General features: G+C 50.5%; 5 protein-coding genes across 5 annotated transcripts; 4 read left to right on the top strand and 1 right to left on the bottom strand.

Moving 5' to 3' along the window:
* Positions 1 to 5: 5 nt before the first annotated feature.
* KL911_003546 (uncharacterized protein) lies at positions 6 to 3,599 on the top strand (the record flags this gene model as incomplete). Its single annotated transcript, XM_043198738.1, has 1 exon — positions 6 to 3,599. The coding sequence occupies one exon, from the start codon at positions 6 to 8 to the stop codon at positions 3,597 to 3,599; it is 3,594 nt and encodes a 1,197-aa protein (XP_043053877.1).
* Positions 3,600 to 3,703: 104 nt separating this feature from the next.
* On the top strand, positions 3,704 to 4,462 carry KL911_003545 (uncharacterized protein; the record flags this gene model as incomplete). The annotated part of the gene is made up of 1 exon (XM_043198737.1): positions 3,704 to 4,462. The coding sequence occupies one exon, from the start codon at positions 3,704 to 3,706 to the stop codon at positions 4,460 to 4,462; it is 759 nt and encodes a 252-aa protein (XP_043053876.1).
* Positions 4,463 to 4,587: 125 nt separating this feature from the next.
* KL911_003544 (uncharacterized protein) lies at positions 4,588 to 7,344 on the top strand (the record flags this gene model as incomplete). The annotated part of the gene is made up of 1 exon (XM_043198736.1): positions 4,588 to 7,344. One exon carries the CDS (start codon positions 4,588 to 4,590, stop codon positions 7,342 to 7,344), a length of 2,757 nt encoding a protein of 918 aa, XP_043053875.1.
* Positions 7,345 to 7,396: 52 nt separating this feature from the next.
* KL911_003543 (uncharacterized protein) lies at positions 7,397 to 8,581 on the bottom strand (the record flags this gene model as incomplete). Its single annotated transcript, XM_043198735.1, has 1 exon — positions 7,397 to 8,581. One exon carries the CDS (start codon positions 8,579 to 8,581, stop codon positions 7,397 to 7,399), a length of 1,185 nt encoding a protein of 394 aa, XP_043053874.1.
* Positions 8,582 to 8,783: 202 nt separating this feature from the next.
* KL911_003542 (uncharacterized protein) lies at positions 8,784 to 15,080 on the top strand (the record flags this gene model as incomplete). The annotated part of the gene is made up of 1 exon (XM_043198734.1): positions 8,784 to 15,080. One exon carries the CDS (start codon positions 8,784 to 8,786, stop codon positions 15,078 to 15,080), a length of 6,297 nt encoding a protein of 2,098 aa, XP_043053873.1.
* Positions 15,081 to 15,097: the final 17 nt, after the last annotated feature.

The raw sequence follows: 15,097 nt of genomic DNA, 5'->3' as shown, positions 1-15,097 counted from the left end.
GCGGCATGAAGTTTGGAAAGACGTTCCTGGGCCACCAGGTCCCGGAGTGGCAACACTCTTATATGAACTACAAGGCCCTGAAAAAACAGATCAAGGCCATTTCCCAGCAGCAGCTGGAGCTCTTGGCGAAAGACCCCGAGGCCGACACTTTGAACGATCCGGACATTCGGGCGGAGCTGGCCTCCTTTTTCTTCAACCTTGACCGAAATATAGAGAAAGTGGACGACTTCTACAACAAGCAATATAGTGAGTACGAAAGGCGTCTCAAGAAAATAACAAGTGTTTTGGCGCCGTCACAGCTGCAGTTCAATGACGACGAAGAGGCGGACGAGGTGATCGGCATCATGCTCGAGTTACGGAACTGTTTCCGTAATCTGAAATGGTTCGGGGAGCTCAACAGACGCGGGTTCAGGAAGATCCTCAAAAAGCTCGATAAGAAAGTCGGCACCAACCGTCAGGAAGTCTACTTGAGTGCGCGTATTTATCCGCTGCCTTTCTGCAACGAGTCTGAGATTATCCGCAACTTGAACCAGATTAATCTGTATCTGAACCAGCTGCTTCCTTCCAACGAGACTAACAAGAACCCTATTCCTATCGACATGTACAATGAAACGGCTCTGCAACAAGCAAGCAAGAACATTAACTCGTCTGCTGCGTCGTCGATATCTAACATCGACATGAACATAATCAGCTCGTCGTCGTCGTCTCTTCTGCCGCCGTCGACCACTTACAACGGAGGCGTCAAGCCGCTCAAACCTACTCCGATGGACAACTATCTCGAGCACATCCAGAGAGATGACCCCGACAGCTTGAACCAGGCGCTGATCAAGGACTTTATGTCCCCTGTTCTTGCTCCCCTGAAGCTTCTCATCTCTTTGCTCAACAAGGCCACTTTAAATCTCAGCTATAAGTGTATTGACGCGCTTTTGGAGATCATCCCTATTCTGTCTGATTCTTCCGACATCAGCGGCAGAAACTTCATCCATCACCACGTCATCGCGCTGGGAAAACAGTATGTCATAAAGAAGGAGCAGCAGGTCGAGAGCCAGACCATTCCGGTGGCCCACACTCCTGCGGACATCAATTTTAGACTGGTTTCCACTTTTGGCCCCGACGGAATAAACTCCAACGATTCTTCGCAAGGCTTGCTGTACATCTTTGAACATCTCCCTGCGCACTTGAAATTTGCCATCTTGCAGAAGGACACGTACAAGCGGACCCCCCTCCACTACGCGGCACAGTACGGCCTTAAAGAGGTGACGCATATTATTCTTGAGTTTTTGAAAAAATGGGGCCTTTACAACGAGAACATTTCGCTGGACGACAAACACGTGTGGGGAGACTCTGAGCTGTTGACGCCTCTGCATCTTTCGATTCTCGGCACCCACCCAAGGACCACGTCTGTGTTGATTGATGCCATGAACGATAAAGTTGCCCTGACGTGTCCCGAGCTGCTTCTGATAGCCACACGGCTGGACTCTCCGGGAATTATTGAGTCGCTGCTCAGGTGCAAGGGGACCAGCATCGACTACGCAGACCCTGACACCAAGGAAACGGCGCTCTACATTGCTGCCAAGTTGGACTTGAAGCAATCCGTTGAGTTCCTGCTTACCAGAGGAGCCAACACAGAGCTGGGCGAGGCCACGTTCGGCTGGACGCCTATTTTCGTTGCGGCTGCTGAGGGATACAAGGACGTGGTCCAGCTGCTGATCGATCACGGGGCCAAATTTGATCTGCAAGACCTCAGTGGCTGGACTCCGCGGGAACACGCTTGTTTGAGAGGCCATCTGGACATTGCTCGGATTCTCACTCCGAAGGACTACGATCCTTATAAGCTCCTAGAGTCCAAACCTATTTCGCCCGTATTGTCGCCGCAAACCAAGCCGTACAACATGAGCGAGCTGGCCACCAGTCTGGACAGAATTTCCGACAGCAACAACGATCACAACGTCCTCAAGCATCTGAGGCAGCAGCGGTCTGCGTCGCCAAACGCCCGTCCAGTCAAGTCCTTCGGTCACCAGTACCTGAAACCGAACGAGTCGCTGATTCTCATTACCCTGGGCACCACTGATTTGAGAGACAAGACGCCTGCGATCGACTTGAAACGAGTGCCGTTGTCGAAAGCGCATAGCACAGAGCTCGATACTGCGCTGTCGATTGTCATCAACGCAAAGAACCTGGACCAGCCGTCCGTGCTTTTGGATTTGCCGTTGGATGACAACCACGGCGGCGCCAGCGACCCGATCAGTTTCAAATGCGTCGATAAGGATCCTCTGGACACGGTGATCTTCTTCGACATCGTGCCTACATACCAGTCGGCGGAGGAAAACAAGGAGAAGAAGATCTTGGGCCGTGCCGCTGCTCTCTTGAGGTCTGCGTACACCAAAGTGGGTCCGAACCTGCGGTCGTTGTCGAACTCGATTAGTCTGCCAATCCTGGAAAGCGACACGTTGGAGGTGCTGGGAACCATCAAGTTCGAGATCATGCTGATCACACCGTTCAGACATCCGAAGATGGTCCTTGACAGACCGGAAACGTACTGGAAGTCTTTAGTGTCGTCACGAGTCATCGGCCACCGCGGAAACGGCATGAACAGCCGCGACCGCAAGTCGCTTCAGCTCGGAGAGAACACAGTCGAGTCGTTCATTGCGGCGGCGTCGTTGGGAGCGTCGTACGTCGAGTTCGACGTCCAGCTCACCAAGGACCACGTCCCCGTTGTGTACCACGACTTTTTGGTCGCCGAGTCCGGCATGGACGTTCCTATGCACGCGCTGACGCTCGAGCAGTTCCTTGGGCTCAACAACACCGACTCCAGCAAGCAGAACGGCATCAAGGAGAGCAGAGACGACTACTACCTGTACAAGAAGTCACGTGGCCGGGCCGCGTCGTTCGAGCCGCACACGTCTGTTCCTAATGAGAAGGACAGCGACGACTTCTCGCCCGAGAACGAGCGGATGAAGCTCACCAAAACCTGGAAACTCAAGCAGTACAAGGGAAACTCGCGCGGCTCTTCGATTGCGTCCTCGTTCGTGACGCTGGTGGAGCTGTTCAAGAAAGTGCCGAAAAACGTCGGCTTCAACATCGAGTGCAAATACCCGATGCTGGACGAGGCAGAGCACGAGGACATGGGCCAGATCGCGATCGACCTGAACTACTACGTCGACACAGTGCTGAAAGTGGTGTACGAAAACGCGGACGGAAGAGACATTATTTTTTCGTCCTTCCATCCGGACGTGTGTGTTCTGCTTTCCTTGAAACAGCCATCGATCCCGATTCTGTTCCTCACGGAGGCCGGGACACAGCCTATGGCGGACGTGCGGGCCAGCTCGCTGCAGAGCGCCATCAGATTCGCCCGCAAATGGAATTTGCTGGGAATTGTGTCCGCTGCGGACACCATAGTGATGTGTCCTAGACTGGCCTCGGTGGTGAAGGCGAGCGGGCTGGTGTGCGTGACGTATGGCGCAGCAAACAACGACCCTGAAAATGCCAAGCTGGAGATGGCGGCAGGTGTGGATGCCGTCATCGTCGACAGCGTCCTGGCTGTGCGGAAGGAATTGACAAAGACACGCAACGAGGACGTGAGATTGCTGAGTGGCTAAGCTCTGGCGCACATGCTACCTGGTCTGAGGGTTGGCACACCTCGCACCCAGAGGAGCAACCGTTGCGTATATATAGTGCTAGGGTGTGCAGAATATGTGATTAAATGTCTTCTACAATCCTTGCTTCCGGCATTCCATTGGGGGTCTCAGACTCCGAGGTGGAGGAGTTTTTCAATTTCTGTGGCAAGACCAAGACGATCGCCACCGTCGACAAGAACGAAAAGACCAAGACGGTCAAGGTGGAGTTTGTGAACGCGAGTGCTGTCTCCACGGCACTTTTGCTGAACGGCGCCGAGCTAGGCGGCGGCAGCATCAAGGTCATTGGCGAGGGCCTGGCCAAGCAGCCTATTGTGCCGACGAGCGAGGTGAGGCCGGCTGACGCGAGCGCTTCAGCCACTGGCGACATTCCGCAGGAAGATAAGCCCAAGACGACGATTTTGGCGGAGTATCTGTCGCAAGGGTATGCGATCTCGGACGGGCTTGTGCAGAAGGCTGTTGAGTTTGACCAGAAAAACGGCATCTCGTCGAACTTTAAGCAATTCCTGTCGAATTTGGACGCCAAGTACCATATCCACGACAAGAACCAGCAGCTGCTGGACCAGGCCAACTCGCAGCTAGGCCTGGACAGCAAGATCGCGATTGGCCGCACTAAGCTCGACAGCTACTTCGACAAGTTCAAGAACGACAAGCTGGGCTCGAGAATCCACAAGTTTTACACGGAGGTAGCCAGCGACGCAAAGCAGGTGCACGAGGAAGCCAAGCGGCTTGCGGAGCTGAAGAAGGCCGGCCACGAGTCGAACATCACGCCTGAGTCCACGACGGCCCAGTTGGCGGCCGAGGTTCCGCTGGAAGAGAGTAAATAGGAGACTAAATAGTGGTACGAATATTCCGTTTTTGGCAACATGTCCTAATGGAGCAACCTTATTTGGGGTAGCGAAATTTCAAGTGCAGCATTTATTGCTAGGAAATATTAAGACAATTTAATCTAATGGCGTCCGCAGAAATCGCAGACCTGATGGCGCCCAAGTCGACCAAGACCGGCGTGGTGACCCAATTGAAGCGTGTGGCCAGCACGTCCAAGGACAACATCTGGATTTCTCCGTTCCGTCCTAAGGGAAAGAGCACAAAAGCAGCATCAAACCAGGAGAAGACGAAGGAAAATGAGACAGTGACGGAGCCGGCTCCAGTGCAGAAATCCGACGCGGAGTCGGAGACACAGGAGGAGAAGCAGGAAGAAGCCGTGGCGGCTGAAGAAGTTGCGCAGGAGCCGCAGACAGAAACGACAGAAAGTGAGCCTGTCGAACAGACACAGGAGCCTGCAGAGCCCGAGAAGCCCGAAGAGACTGAAGAGCCCGAAGAGACGGAAGAGCCTGAAGAGACTCAGGAGCCCGAACCAGAGCCTGTTGCAGACACCGCTTCAGAAGAGGCCCTGCAGGAGCCGACCGGCGACGTCGTGGAGGACGAGGAGCCGATAGGCGAGACCGAGCCGCTTGCTGCGCCGCCAGACGAGCGCGAGGCCACGTTCGACAAGCCCAAGATGCTCTATCGTTACAAGGAGAACAAGCTTCTGGCGTCGCAGGCGCTGAACAACACACAGGTGCAGAATTTGGACCGGGTGCTAAATCTCGGCGCTGGCCTGATGCTGACCGAGGCCCAGATCTACGAAATTGCTAAAAAGAGAGTCGCCCCAGTTTTGAAGCAGGTGGACGAGCAGGTGCAGGAGAACCTCAAGCGGGACGAGTTGCGCGCCAAGGAGGAAGAGGAGAATTTTGTCAAGAAGGACGAGTCGAAGCTCGCGAAAGAGCTCCGGAAGTATACGGCTGTCATCGACAAGGAGAACGCTGCGATTTTGGCTGCGTTTGCCGAGCCGATGAAGAAGCTCGACGAGGACATGGCCGCCAGCAAAAGCGCGTACGAGCAGTACATTGCGGACGTGAAGGCCAAGATCGAGCAAGACGCCATCGACTACGAGGAGGCCGAGAAAAAGGCTGCCGAGAAGCACGTGACCGACAAGGAGGAGGCGCACCAGCGCGCGGAGCGGCGCCAGCAGGAGCTGACAGAGGCCCTGACGCATGCCAAGGAGCAGCAGGAGGTCGAGACTCAAATGGAGAAGGAAGTGCGCGCTTTGGCGGAGGAGTACAGGCAGAAGGCGGACGAGGCAGAGAGCCAGCTAAGCGAGAAAGAGAAGGAGCTCGAGGAGAAGATTGCGCAATTGGAGGGGCTTGCTTCGTCGAAACACGAGAAACTGGGAGCTATTGCCGGCGCCACGAGAAAGAAGCTCGAGGCCGAGCGCAAGGTTGCCATTATCGGTGCCCAGCACGCACAGAGCAAGCGCAACGCAGACACACTACAGGAGCACGTTAATTTAATCCAGAGCCATGTGGACCAGCACAAGGCCAAGAAGGAGTATTTGACCACCGAGGCCCAAGAACAGCTGAAAGAGAAACACAGCGCAGCAACTAAGGCTGCTGAGGACTGGGAGTTGGAGAAGCAGCAGATGAGAACTGAGGAGGCCAGAAGGCAGGAGCGGCTCCGTATTCAGGCCGAGGCCGAGCGCAAGCGGCTCGCCGAGGAGGAGCAGCGAAAGAAAAAGGAGGAGCTAGCTGCTCAGCAGAAGGAGCGGGAGGAGAGAGAGGCAAAGGAGCATGAAAAGAAAACGCACAATGCCATTGGAGCACTTGGAGTCGGTGCCGCTGCAGGTGTTGGTGCCGCTGCCGCTGCCGCTGGTGCAGGCGTCGCTGGTGCAGGCGTCGCTGGTGCAGGCGTCGCTGGTGCAGATGCGCTGCTGAACACCGGAGCCAAGAGCGTTTCTGGCATTGCGAGTCCTCAGATAGGAGGTACCCCAGCTCAGAAGTCTGTTGATCCTAAGCCTGAGCCAAAGCCGGAAAGCACTGCGTTCGTCGCTCCAGGGGCCCATACCGGCACACTGGACGAGCAAGCTTCCAAAGGCGTTTCCACTGACAATCTGAATCACTCCGTGAAAGACTCTCCGAAGGATATTCCCAAAGATGTTTCGAAATACGTCTCCAAGGGCGACTCCAAGGAAGCTTCTGTGGATGCTGGCTCGCCACCGTCCGCCAGCTCCAGCAAGCCTAGCAAGTCTAAGGTCCCCTCTGAGGAGATCACCTCGGTGACCGCCACGGGAGCCAGCGCCGGCATCGCTGCCGCCGCCGTTGACGCTGCCGGTATCGATGCTGTCACAGAGCACCTCGAGAAAGGCGCCGATGTGGCGGATATCGCAAAGCTCGCAGAATCCAAGAAATCCGTCGAACCTCTCCAGGAGGAGCCACCGGCCAGACAAGGTGGTGCTGCTGCCTCGACGCCGGGCGTTGCTGTGGCCGCAGGCTCTCCGACCACCTCCCAGAAAGTGGATTCGTCGGAGCAGACCAATACACAAGAATCCGAGACGAAACCGAAGTCGGGAGCCAGCTCTTTGACCAAAAAGGTGGTTCCGCTGTCGACCGGCAGCAGCGAGAAACAGGAGCCGAAACAGGAACCTGAGCCAGTCACGTACAAGTCGCTGGACCCTGCCGCCGCCAAGGAGTCTCCTCCGGTGACGGTTCATGGCGACGGCGACGTCGACGTCGACTCGATCGACGCCCGGTCGCAGGCCAAGCCCGTGTTCACAGAGGTGGTTGACAACGACGATTACCAGGAGGTGATCACCTACGAGACGATCGAGTCGGGCGAGTACGAGAAGAACAAGCACGATCCAAACTACATGGAGGTGCCTGCGGACGAGTAAGAAGTGTATTTTTGAGTTAAGAATCTGACATTGTATTTTTGTGGTAGCACATCTATTTGTAGGCAAAGCCTTTCTTCTCGAAAGACCACGAGTCGTCTCTGATTCTTCCTCTGAGAACCGGAATCTCGGAACCTGGAACGTAGACGTCTTCAAACAGGATGTCCATCTTGGCCTCAGGTGGTGGAGAGATCTCTGCCTCCTTGACTTGCTCGTCGACGTACTTTCTAGCAGACTTGTCAAAGGCCTTGATCTCGTCCTCAGTGGCAATTCCGAACTCCAAAAGATGGGCCTTGAGGCCGGAGATAGGATCGTTCCTGGATCTCATGTTCTGAACCTCCTCTCTGGTTCTGTAGGTGGTGCCTGGGTCGGACATGGAGTGTCCTCCGTACCGGTAGGTCTCGTATTCCAACACCAGAGGTCCGTTGCCGGAAATACACCAGTCCTTGGCAAACTTGGAGGCCTGGTAGACGGCAAGGATGTCCATACCGTTGACCTTCAGACCAGGAATGTATTGACCTCTCTTGTAGTACTCCACCATGGCAGAAGATCTGGAGGCCGAAGTACCCATACCGTACTTGTTGTTCTCACAGGCAAAGACGCATGGGAGGTTCCACAGCTTGGCCATGTTGAAGGACTCGAACACCTGACCTTGATTGGCGGCACCGTCACCATACAAGGTGAATGTGCAGTTTGGCTTGTCTCTGTATTGGTGAGCAAAGGCAAGTCCTGCTCCCAATGGCACCTGGGCTCCCACGATACCGTTTCCTCCGTAGAATCCCGGGGCGTACATATGCATGGATCCTCCCTTACCGTAAGACACTCCACATCTCTTACCCATCAGCTCTCCAAGGACAGCCTTCACTGGAGCACCTCTCATGTAGGTGAAGCCGTGGCATCTGTAAGAGGTGATCACGTCGTCATTGCCGTCAATGGCATTTTCAATACCGACAGCAATGGCCTCTTGTCCGACAGAAAGATGGCAGAAACCTCTGATCTTCTTGGCCTTGTAAAGAGCGTCGGCTGCCATCTCCATTCTTCTGATGATGATCATGTCTTTGTACATTTGCAGCAAAGTACTCTTTTCGGTTTCGAAGGTCAACTCTGGTGCGTCCAACTCGTAAGTCTCGAATGAGGATTCGGGCAAATCAATTCTCACGATGTCGGACTCGGTGGCCAGTGTTCTGGCCAGTCTGGGAGAGACGCGGACCGGAGCTCTCTTGGATAAAAATCTCAGCATTGAACTATTATGAAGAGAAGTGCTAAAGATAAGGTGGTTTTGTTATCCCCTCTAAATAAAAATTCTTGAGCCATGAGGTTTCGGAAAGCAAATTTCCAGCGTCGCTTGCCGACGGTCGACGAGAAAAACAGCAGTCGCGACAGAGCACTTCGTTGTGCTTATATAATGGTATAAAAAATAATACAAAAAATATATCAAGTACATGTCCTCGAATTCCCAGTATAAGTACGACGAAATGTCGAATAAGGTCCTTCGGGCCAACCGACGATTGATGGATGAGAGACGCGACTCTCCTGTCTCGACTACTCCCCAGAGCGTCGTTGGTAAGATCAGCATTAAGGAGATGGGCTCTCGAGTGGAAAGAGAGATAAAGGAAGCCCCTGTGCCGGTCGCAAGGAAAAAGAAGAAAGTTAATCGTTCGATGAAGACGCTTCTTGATGCTTCTGTTGAGGAGCTTACTTATGTGCCGACCAGTGAAAAGTCTCAGCAAGTATACGAGAATATACTCGTTTGGTGTTCAGAGCAATTGGATAGCGACGTTCCGGGAGACATTGTCCAGTCGATGGCCGACATTATTCTAGAGATATTGAAAAATGAGCGACTGACGGACCTGCAGCGAAAAGACACTATTGAAGAGACTATGGGTAAGAAACTTGAGGACGAGGTTTTTCAAAAGGTTCTCGATCTGAGCAAGGAAATCGATGACTGGAAGCCTCTGGACGGCGACGAAGAGGGAGGAGTAGTTATAGATGAGGAAGACGAAGATGCTGCAGAAGAGGAAGAAGAAGAGGAAGAGGACGAAGAGGAAGAGGAAGAGGAGCCGGCTGAAGCTCAAGAAGTTCGAGACGACGTTCTTGTGCTTACAGCTGACGGATCTGCCGAGACTGAAGAATTTGATATTAAATCGGTGGATAAGTACTGGCTTACGAGACTCCTTGCTCAAGAGTTGAAGGATTTTGACTCCTACAGACACACAGAGCTTTCGCAAAGGATCAATGAATTACTTACCAAGCTTGCCGACGAGGAACTCGATATGCGCAAATTCGAGTCTAGTGTTCTTCAATTATTTGATTATGAGCCCAATGACCTTGTAAGGAAAATCGCTAAGCATCCGTTGGAGATATATTTTGCTATCAAGCTTTCACAAGCGTCAGAGACAGAAAAACCACAGATATTTGACACCATGATTTCTAAAGGATTAGAGTTTTGGGTCAACCAGTATAAGGGCATAAGAAAACATAGCGACGAAGAGACATCAACGAAACGACAAAAGCTGACTGAAACAGAAAAGAAAGACGTCAAAAAGCAAGTGCCCAGATACGTTGACCTTGAGAGCTTAATTTTCGAGCAGGGCTCGCATCTGATGACAAATACTAAATTTCAGCTTCCTCAAGGATCTTTCAAACGTGTTCGCAAAAGCTGGGAGGAAATACATGTACCGCCCCCTAAAAAACCAGATTTCGAGGCCGACGAGAAACTTGTGGACATTACCGAGCTGCCGGAATGGGCACAGACCGCATTTCCTTCAAACGAAACCAAAACTCTTAATAGAATACAGTCCAAAGTTTATCCCGCAGCCTTTCACGACGATCGAAACATATTAATGTGTGCTCCCACAGGAGCAGGTAAGACCAACGTTGCTATGTTGACTATTTTGCGAACAATCTCCCAATTTATGAACGACGATGAAACTATAAGTCTGAATGACTTCAAAATTGTATACATTGCTCCTCTGAAAGCTTTGGTCCAGGAGCAGGTACGCGAGCTACAAAGAAGACTGAGTCAGTTCAATATAACTGTGAACGAGCTGACAGGTGACTCCAATCTCACTAAACACCAAATTGCGACCACTCAAATATTGGTCACGACTCCAGAGAAATGGGACGTCATCACGAGAAAAATGAACGATGCCTCTTATGTTCGACTGGTCAGGCTGATCATTCTGGACGAAATTCATCTGTTGCACGATGTAAGAGGACCCGTTCTGGAAAGTATCGTGGCCAGAACGCTCAAATACGTGGATGACAACAATGAGGAACCAGTGAGGCTGGTTGGACTGTCTGCTACGTTACCAAACTACGTTGATGTTGCCCGATTCTTGCGAGTGGACGAAAGAGGTTTGTTTTATTTCGATGCGACCTACCGTCCATGTCCGCTAGCTCAGCAATTTGTTGGCATTACGGAGAAGAAGTCACTAAAGCGATTTCAGGCAATGTATGAAGTGTGCTACGATAAAGTTGTGGAAAATCTTTCCAATGGACACCAGGTGATTATTTTTGTGCACTCTAGAAAGGAGACGGAGAAGACGGCTAAATGGATCGTGGACAAGCTGATTGAAACAGAGAGGGTGACAGATTTGCTCACGTTTACTTCAGGAGTCCAAGAGATTCTGAGAACTGAAGCGCAAGAAGCGGCCAGCGAGGGCCTCAAAAATGTGCTACCTATGGGTTTTGGAATCCATCACGCTGGAATGAACAAAAAGGATCGGTCTACGACCGAGGACCTTTTTGCCCAAGGCTATTTGAAGGTGCTGGTTTCCACGGCAACTCTGGCATGGGGTGTGAACTTACCTGCGCATACGGTCATTATAAAAGGTACGAATGTTTATTCTCCTGAGAAAGGCACGTGGGTTGAGCTCTCCCCTCAGGATATTCTTCAGATGCTAGGAAGAGCTGGTAGACCGAGATATGATACTCATGGTGAGGGTATAATTATCACCAACCAGGACGAGGTGAAGTACTACCTTGCAATATTGAATCAGCAGCTGCCAATTGAGTCCCAACTGGTTTCCAAGCTTGTGGACAATCTCAATGCCGAAATAGTGCTGGGAACCATCCAGTCTTTGGAGGACTGCATAAAATGGCTGGGTTACACCTACCTGTATGTCCGCATGTTGCACTCACGCAGTTTGTATCACGTTGGGATGGAATACGAAAATGACACAGATCTAATTGAAAGACGACGCGATTTGGCATACTCCGCTCTTCTGCTGCTCATGAAAAACGGGTTGATAAAATACAGCTTTGAAAAAGACCAAATAACGGCCACTGACATGGGCCGCATTGCCTCGCATTACTATATCTCTTACAGAAGCATTCGCAATTATTCCAAACACCTGCATCCTGATATGAACGAGACTGATCTGTTCAGAATGTTTGCTAGCAGTGAGGAGTTCAAATACATTCCTGTCAGACAGGAAGAAAAGATGGAAATCAAGAAGCTGATGGAGAGAGCTCCAATACCGGTGAGCGAATCAAATGAAGATCCACTAGCAAAAATCAGTATTCTGCTTCAGGCCTATATTTCACAGCTTCGACTTGAAGGTTTTGCTTTGATGGCAGACATGATTTATGTGGTTCAATCTGCTGGTCGTCTATTTCGGGCCATGCTGGAAATGGCGTTAAAGAAGGGCTGGCCCCGGCTAGCAGCTCTACTGATTGACCTATGCAAAATCATCGAAAGACGTTTATGGTTGACGAACTCGCCGTTCCGGCAGTTTCCTAAGGCCCCCTTTGAGATCATACAAACTACTGAGCGGTCGATGACTCCGTGGAAATACTATTTGCGTCTTTCTGACGAATTCGAGGTTGCGCAGGCTCTAAAGTCTGAGCGGTTCGGACGTATTGGCTTCGAGCTGCTTCAAAAATTCCCCAAGTTGACGATGTCTTGCCAAGCCCAGCCAATCACTCCGTCATTACTGAAGGTGGAGGCAGAAATAATACCTTCGTGGAAATGGGACTATGATATCCATGGATGGAGTGAGCAGTTTATTCTTCTTGTGGAAGATTGCGACTCAGAGAAACTTCTTTATTACACCACCCTCATTGTGCAAAGCAAGTACATTGACCAGCCACATTTAGTTGATTTCACCGTGCCATTCATTGATTCTTCACAGCCAAACTATTTTGTGTCTTTGGTTAGCGATCGATGGCTTCACTGCGAGACAAGGGTGCCCATTATGTTGAGCAATCTCAAAGTGCCGAAAAAATTCCCTGCTCCTACACCCCTTTTGGATTTTGATTTGATTGAGACCAGCGAAGTTGGAGAGTTCAGCAAGATTTTCAGCTTCAAAACCTTCAATAGGATCCAATCGCAGGTTTTCGATACTGTGTTCAATACATCGGAGAGTACGCTCTGTTTTTGCTCTAAGGGATGCGGAAAGACTACAATTGCGGAGATTGCATTGCTGAGCCACTGGAATGAAGAAAAAGGTCGGGCTGTTTATCTTGCCACTGAACAGTATCAAATTGATCAGCTATTGAAACGCTGGAAAAAGGTCTTAGGTCCGCTATTTGGGGGCAAAGAGATAAATAAGTTGACTGGCGAATTAAGTGCGGACTTGAAATTAATCGGAGGCTCACATTTGATCTTGGCAACTCCCGAACAGTTTGATCTCATTTCTAGGCGTTGGCAGCAAAGAAAGAATGTGCAATCGATAGAGCTCGTTATTGCAGATGACTGTCACGCAATCGGTTTTGATCCCGTTTATGAGCTTGTCCTGAGCCGTCTTAGGTTTATCGCCCTCAATTTGAAGAAAAACATCCGAATCGTTGCTCTAGGTTCCCCTCTGGCAAACTCAAGAGACGTTGCTGATTGGCTTGGTGTCTCCAAACAATGCAACTTCAATTTCGATTCAAAGGAAAGAGAGTATCCTCTCGAAGTAAAATTCCAGGCCTATCAGCTGACACACCATCCATCCATGATTTTAGCAATGATTCGACCAGCATTCAACGCAATCAAGCATCTTAACGAGGAAAGGTGTACGTTGTTTGTACCGTCAAGAAGCCACTGCGTCGATATCTCCAAGGAGCTGATTAGATTGATAACGAAAGACGACGCCAACTGGCTGAGAGTCGAGTTGGAAAGTATTGAAAAGTATCTGGACCGCGTACATGATTCATCTTTGAAAGAAGCTCTCAAGTACGGTATTGGTTTTTACTACACGGGCATGGCAAACAGTGATCGGACTCTTGTTGAGAAATTGTATTCTGCCGGCGCCCTGACATGTTTGATCGCCACCAAAGATACCTGTAATTGGTCTCCGCCTGCGGAATTTGTCATTGTCTTGAGCACACAAATTTATGAAGGAAAAGAACACAGGTATGTTGACTACACAATCAACGATATACTTGAGATGGTGGGCCTTTCGAGAAACCAGAAAGCGACTTCTAGGGCGTTGATTCTCACAAATGAAGAGAAAGTCGGTTATTACAAGAAGTTCCTTGGAGAGTCGCTGCCAATTGAAAGTCAGCTCACGTATCATATTCATGATGCATTTGTGAACGATATTAGCACCCAGCTACTTAAAAGTCGACAGGACTGTGTTGATTGGATAACTTACTCTTACTTCTACAGAAGATTACAAAGCAACCCAAGCTACTATGGCCTAAGGGATACGAGCGAGGACGGTGTCTCCGAGTACTTGTCTGAGCTTGTTGAAAACACACTGAATGATCTGGTTGAGGCCAAAATTATGAAGCTTGATATTGATGAAGACGAGGAAGAGGAAGAGGAAGAGGAGCTCAAGGATGAAATAAAACCTTTGAACGGCTGCATGATATCTGCGTACTACAATGTCTCGTTTGTGACTATGCAAACGTTTTCACTGTCTCTCAACAACAAAACTAATTTGCGTGGACTCTTAGAAATCGTGGCTTCTGCTCATGAATTTGACAACCTTCCTATTCGAAACCACGAAGACGAATTCCTAGGAAAGCTTTACAACCGACTCCCGTTGAGAAGCGTGAGCCTCAAGAACTTTGAATCGCCGTCATTCAAATGTTTCGTTCTGATTCAGGCCCACCTTTCGAGAATTAATCTGCCCCCAGACCTGACAGGAGACCTGAACAAAATTTTACTGAAGCTCGTGAACCTGTTATACGCGGCCGTTGATGTTCTCTCAAGTGAAGGTTTCCTAAACGCTATGTCTGCCATGGATCTGACACAGATGGTCGTCCAAGCCATGTGGGCCAATGACAACCCGTTGAAACAGATCCCTTACTTCAGCGACGACATACTGAAAGAATGTGAGGCAAAGAAAATTGAGACTGTGTATGACATCATGGCGCTTGAGGACGACGACAGAGACGAGCTTCTCAGAACACTAAACGAAAAAGAGCTTGGAAGCGTTGCCGAATTCGTTAACAAGTATCCAAACCTCGAACTGTCATATGAATTGGATCTCAAAGAACCTATCAGAGCAAATCAGCCCAAGGAAATTGTGGTGAACATTGAACGAGACGAGGAACTAGAAGATTTGGACGCCGTTTGTCCTCGGTTCCCATACAAAAAGTCTGAGAACTGGTGGATTGTCATTGGCGAGCGCAGGAGGAAAGAATTGTATGCTATTAAAAAGCTTACCATTCCCCGGGAGTCCCAGCAAGTGCGTGTGAATTTTACGATACCTGATGCTGGAGAGCATAGGCTTGGTATATGGTGTGTTTGCGACTCTTACATTGACACAGATAAACAGATCGAGTTTGACGCGAAGGTGGATTAGTTTCTGTATGCGGCCAA

Source organism: Ogataea haglerorum (assembly GCF_019207285.1).
Source record: "Ogataea haglerorum isolate 81-453-3 chromosome Unknown 81-453-3_NODE_9_length_481884_cov_97.824832, whole genome shotgun sequence".
Taxonomy (NCBI): domain Eukaryota; kingdom Fungi; phylum Ascomycota; class Pichiomycetes; order Pichiales; family Pichiaceae; genus Ogataea; species Ogataea haglerorum.
This window is presented reverse-complemented; position numbering and strand designations above follow the sequence as displayed.